Source organism: Antrostomus carolinensis, unplaced genomic scaffold (genome assembly GCF_000700745.2).
Source record: "Antrostomus carolinensis isolate BGI_N321 unplaced genomic scaffold, ASM70074v2 scaffold32404, whole genome shotgun sequence".
Lineage (NCBI taxonomy): Eukaryota > Metazoa > Chordata > Aves > Caprimulgiformes > Caprimulgidae > Antrostomus > Antrostomus carolinensis.
Window position 1 is genome coordinate 92,462 of NW_010311995.1, and position 5,946 is coordinate 98,407.

The window sequence follows — 5,946 nt, forward strand, 5'->3', positions numbered from 1 at the left end:
AGAAAACTCTCTAGGGAAGAAGCTGGGCTCACTGAGAGGAAGGGAAGCAGCAGCGTAGTGGGGACCATCCCCTCAAGCATGCACAATGCAAGAAGCAAGAGGAGCACAGCGTGAAGCATCAGAGAGCTGCATCCTACCAGAGGACAGGAGCTGGGGTGGAGGCAGAGGGAGTGGGACCAGGAGAGAAAGGGTTAAAAAAAAAAAAAATAATAATAATAATAATTGTAGGGTTTTTGTGTGTGATTTGACATTCAGTGTCGACCTGCAGATGCAGCCAGAGAGTGCCGGGGCCAGCTCGGACACTGTAAACAAGGTGATGTATTTTTGTGGTGTGCAGGTAGCATGTGGTGAGCCTCAGGGACACCCTGTCCCATGCAGGGAGAAGGTTCCCAGCCAAAGGTGACCGGCTCAGACCTCATTATGGCAGAGCCTGTTTGCTCTCCACACACCTCACTGCTCTAACACGTCCGAAAGCCACGCGTTAGGTTTGTGCGCTGGATGGGGGAAAAAAGTGTCACTACCGAAAGGATGAGCCAGGGTTCAGTGAACCCTCCCAGGGCAAGGAGGTGACAGCCTGGTGCCCAGCTCCAGGCCCTGCTCAGCCCCTGAGGTGGCTGGAAACAGAGCTGGAGCACAGCAGGAGCCAATGCCCATGTCCAGGGATCCCACTGTGGGAGAGCTGGGGGACCCCAGGATGCTCCGCACCTTGGGCTCTGCCTGCCCTCGCCCCAGGCTTGGCTGAGGAGGCAGCTCCACACTCTCCAACCTGAGCTGAGGTTTCTCTGTTGCTGTAAAAATAAAGTGCTGAGGGGGATTTAAAAAAAACAACAGAAACTGGCACAAAAAAGAGCAGTCCCCGTTCCATGTCCTGACTGAAGCGACGGGGAAATACGGAAAGGTTGGGACTTATAAAATCAAAATCTACACCCCCAGGATTCCTCACCTCTCAAAGTGACTATTTACACGGTGCTGAGGGGGCTCTTTGGCTGTATCACCTGCCCAAAAAGCCCCCAGGGAATGCACTGCCCCAGCCCGGACCCCACCTCCCCAGCCAGAGCCCAGCACCGGACCCTGCTGCAGATGGGTGGCGGTGACGGTGGGCAGCCCTGTCCTCTCACAGACCAAACCCACCATGTTGCCCAAGAGGAGAGAGGAGGAGACCATCCCCAGGGGACCAGCAGTGCCCAGTGTGCCCCAGCACGGCACCCAGAGTGGCCAGTGGGGCAGGGGGACTGTCACTGCACCATGACACTGGTGGTGTTCACAACAGCAGCGGAGGGTGCTGCCAGCTCCACCAGCGCCTCGTACGTCCCCACCACGAAACCCACAAAGCCAAAGAGGCTGATGGCGATGTCCTTGGCGATGACCAGGGGGTGCATGCCTTCTGTGTAGTAGGTGGCGATCTCCAGCAGCGGGGGGAAGATGAGAGCCAGGGCACTGCTGCTGATGGATCCCACCAGCGAGATGACAATGTCCAGGCGTGGGATGAGGATGGCCAGCACGCCTGGAGAAGGAACGGACATGATGTTAGTCCTACCAGCTCCCTGACACCAGAGACCCCCTTCCCCTGAGTTAAAACAAGCAAAAACCCACCGCAGGGATATCACCTGCTGGAATCACACCTCTGCCCTCTTCCCTGACACCAGAGCTTTGAAGACACGGCTGCACGTTTTCCAGCAACTCTTCCCCAACAAGCAATTAAGCCGTTGCACTAAGTTAACGAAACACAGCACACAGACCAAACCCTTTCTGTTGCCCTGGGCACCACCAGCAGCCAGCTCCAGGGCTGAGCAGGACCGGTGCTCCAGCAAACATGCAGCTGCCAGGACCCCTGTGAGAGCCAGCGCTGCTGCTCCCCACACCTGGGGAGCTGTAAAGCCTCAGAAACCCCATAAAAGCACGAGGCAGGAGGAAAACGCCATCTCCCCCCACCCCAAATAACTCCATGTGGTTTCCATGTGTTTAGAGCTGCTCCAGCAGCAGAGCGCCTTCGGCACAGCCCCAGGGAGAACATTTGTTAGGTACCAACTGCAGCCAAGGAAAATCCCCCTGGGAGACTTCTGACAGCTCGCACTTAGTGAACTCCAGCATATTCCTGCTCCCCCTCCTCCTGCTCAGAGCCACGGGAGGATGGAGGGATGGTGCATTCTCCTTCCCACCAGCCCAGAGCTGCCACCACCCCTGGGCTCCTCCCTGGGCTGTGGTCCCTGCTGCCCACCTAACCCAGAGTCACCGACAGCACAACTCACCGTGCCAAGGACAGCAGGGGAAGTTTGGCAGAGCACCTGGATGTTGTGGCACCAGTGTTTGGGGAGAAGATTTAAAATAAAGGATCATCAAGGTCCCATTTTGCAGCTGGGAGGTGTTGCCCACTGGCACGCTTACACACAGAGCAAGCTCCCCATCCACGGCAGTCCTGGCACTCAAGAGCATCACTGCTGCTTTTTGGCCAAACAAATCTTGAGGAAAGGGCAACCCAGAGCTTTGCACAACAGAACATTCTCTGCAAGCAAAGCAGACTTCAGTGCTTAACCAAAAGGAGCAAGAGAAATAAATTGGTTTATTTCTTTGAAAGCTCTGCTTAGAAATAGGAGACACCTGGAACCATGACAGCTACAGCCTCGGTGGAGAAGGGACATCTCAGGGCACCTTATGGAGGGATTTGTTCACTTTCTAGCAACCAGCTATGGGCACAAGAGGCTGGCCCCCCCCCAAAACAAAGACCCCCTGCCACACTGCAGGAGATGGAAAGCCTGGGAGACTGACAGCGGGCAAAGACACAAACAGGAGATGCTCCTGCACATCACCACCACTCCAGCCCTGCTGTCATCTGGATAAGCCTAGAGAGGAACCATCCCTCCACCATGGAGAACAGCAGCAAAGGTCCCTGCTGAGCTGACCTGGAGGATGTCTATCCCAGTGCTCAGCCCTGCACAGAGCCAAAGGAGAGCTCTGCCAGGTCTCTGCTGCATGCACCATCCTGGCTCTGGCAGCTTGTGGGGAGAGCAGAGCAGCCGACCACCAACAGCATCCTCAGCCCACCCCACATCGCTCTTTGGCCTCAAAGAAAACCCCCCCCCCGCCTCTAAAACAAGCAGAACTGAAGCACCAGCTGCAGTCCTCAGCCTCCAGGGCCAACGGTCGTGCTTTCCGCAGCTATTAATTCAAAGGGTTTCTAAATATGCTGGTTTTGAAGTCTAAGCTTAAAAGACACCCATAGAGCAAATTGCATCCTCTCTTTGAAAGCCAAAGCCACGATGCAGGCTTGTTCTGCGGCCACACAATCATCCCATGAATATTCATGCAGCCCCCCTAATTGCTTTTATCCTTGCCAACAGCCACAGCCATCTCTTACGCGGATGGGTAAGGGGAGGAGGTACAAAGGAACCAGCATCCTCCCACCACCACCTCTGCTGCCTCCCTATCCCTGAACAGGAGGGTGCAGCCACTGCCGGTGCCTAAAGCCATCCCATCACTCCAAGCCTTCACTCCCCTGGCCAGGCACACCCCAACACCCTCCGGGAGAGGTTCCCATCCCACCAGCAGGCTCTGAGCCCAGCCACAGCACTGGTCAAAGCACATGGTCCAGCACGGCAGGATTTCATCCCTGCACTGTCCCTCCAGAAGCAGAACATGTTTCAGGAACTCAACATGGAGAAGATGGAGCTTTGCCCACCTCCATTAATGCAGCATTTTTGTCCAACCATTAGCAACAGCCCAGAAACCAGCAGCACCCTGCTCTCAGCCACCCTCAAGTTAGCACACGCTCCTCTCAAACCCAAACAAAAGCAGCTGGGACACAGGGTCAGGTCCCTGATGATCAACTCTGGTGCATCAGCAGCATCAAGCCATGGAGAAAAGCTCTTTTACAGCAGATGACGCCTGGAAGCTCAGTCAAGCATCTCAGCTGTGCTGACAACAGCAAGAACTTAGTCTTCAACTATCAAAGCCAGCCAAAATCAGATACTCCTGCACCTGATTTGCTCCACACCTTTCCCAAAGGTCCATGAGGTTCAAGCCCAGCAGCCTCCTCCACCAGAGCCTCACCACAGGTACAAATACCATCAAGGGAAAGGGACTGTTCGGGGCTGATCCAGCCAGACTTGCCCTGTGGCCACATCGGAGCTTTTGTTAGGGGCCATGTGCTGTTGCCAGTTGTCCTCTGCTGTGCTACACGCTGCAATAAATGTGTGTGTGTACAGGAACAGCCCCTCCCTCACTGCCAGTGACCCCTCTGCAGCCACGTCCCGTCAGGCACAAGGAGCCTGGCTGCACGCTGCACACAGCCTCCAGTCTGGGCTGCCCTGGCACCAGATCAGGCACTGGGAGTGTTTCATGCAAAGATTGATGGGACTCCACGGCCCCAAAAAGTGCCATCGGGGGATCCCAGGCCCAAACCTCAACAGGGATCTGCCACCTCCAAATGATGTGGGAAGTTTTCTGCTCCTCCACTGGAGCAGAAGACTGGTCCCACACAAAGGCGGGCAGAGGCCGCTGCTGCTCCTCCTTGGAAGCCACCTTGGCTTGCATTAGCAAGGTCCAGGAGACTCCCTGCTGTGAGGGCTTTAGCAGCAGAGCCAGAAACAGTGAGGTGAGGGGTGAAGGCTCTCAGCACCACCAGCCCACAGTGGGAAGGAGGTGCCAGGTCCTCATAGGGGAACTCAGACAATCTGCTTTCTACTCACAGGTCACGCCGACCAGGGCCACCCTGAGGAGGAGGTTGACCAGCCAGCCCCAGCGCTCTGACACCCGGGCGACGAGGGGAGGGATGATGATCTCTGCAGGCACGTAGAACTGCACAGCATAGGTGAAGAAAATCCCAAAGGAGAAGAGCAGCTTGACAGCTTGGTACAGCCTGCAAGTGAGAAGAAGGAGACCCTGTGAGACACACTCTTGCTCCAGCCCCTACATCAACATCAGAAAGCAGAAGGAAAACGCTCTGCCAAGAACTTCTGTGTCCCAACCATCTCCCCTCCTGGGAAATTAGGGGTGATGGATTCAATCCATCGAGACCTTTCTTGTGCAAGAGACAGCAAGGAGACAGTGTAACCTCCAAGCTGGGGCAACCCACACCTAATCAGAGGCTTTTCTTTGCGTAAGGAATCATCAGGCCACGAGCTGGGCCAGCAGCCTCTCCAGTGCTGCTTTCCTCGGGAGACCCTGTGGGCACAGATATTAAGAGCTATTTGAAGGAGAAAAAAAAAAAAAGACTTTCCTGCTCTAAACTCACTCGAGGGCACAGGGAAAGCTGAGGTGTCTTTGGCCAAGGGACCAGGAGCCTCATTTGCTTCTTGACAAGTTAAGGCACCTGCCTACATTTCTAGATGCTCACGTGTGTCACACCGCCCTTGGCTGCACAAAGTAATGAGTCCTCCAGGTGCTTCACGCCTACGGAGGGACACAGGCTCCGTACCACCTTCTCCCCTTGACCAGGCTGGACTCTGCAAGGTCTGCAGTGACACAGGGTGCCCTCCTTCATGATTGCCCCACACAGGCAACACCCAAACACCCACTAGTCCTGGTACAGCCAGGAGCCTGCAACCCTAACTTTTGGCCAATGACCCAGAATGAAGTCACATCCATCACCCATCCCCAGAGATTTCTCACCTTGACCTTCACTAACAAAATCCATCCTCTGAGCTGAAGGAAGAAAAAAAAAACCTCCTTCTCTCCTATTTGTAACCAGCTAGATTTTATACTCCATCTTAAAATAGGAGACAAAACACCTTCAAAGAGGCTTATCAGCTGCAGCCATGAATATTTCAGAGATTCTGATTACTGCTTGGCTTCTGAGGAGGGAGAAGACAGCGCTGCCAGGATAAGTCTGGGCTTACAAAGCAAACGTGATGCAAACGTCACTGCCACCACCTGCAATTCAACCTCCCCATAAACCACAAAAAGAGCAGCTATTTTTGGAATGCTGTATAAGGTGTGGTTGGGGGGGGG

The 5,946-nt window shown here is 54.8% G+C and overlaps 1 protein-coding gene across 1 annotated transcript in view; it reads right to left on the minus strand.

Annotated features, from left to right (window-relative positions):
- Nucleotides 1-1,225: 1,225 nt before the first annotated feature.
- Nucleotides 1,226-5,946, minus strand: part of LOC104524130 (proton-coupled amino acid transporter 1) — an 18,017-nt gene continuing 13,296 nt past the window's right edge. The window contains exons 9-10 of the mRNA XM_010166903.1: nucleotides 4,686-4,855; nucleotides 1,226-1,504 (exon numbers count right to left, since the gene is read on the minus strand). Of these exons, the coding sequence (XP_010165205.1) occupies nucleotides 1,236-1,504; nucleotides 4,686-4,855 (439 nt within the window). The 3' untranslated portion in view covers nucleotides 1,226-1,235. The remainder of the gene's footprint in view (nucleotides 1,505-4,685; nucleotides 4,856-5,946) is intronic.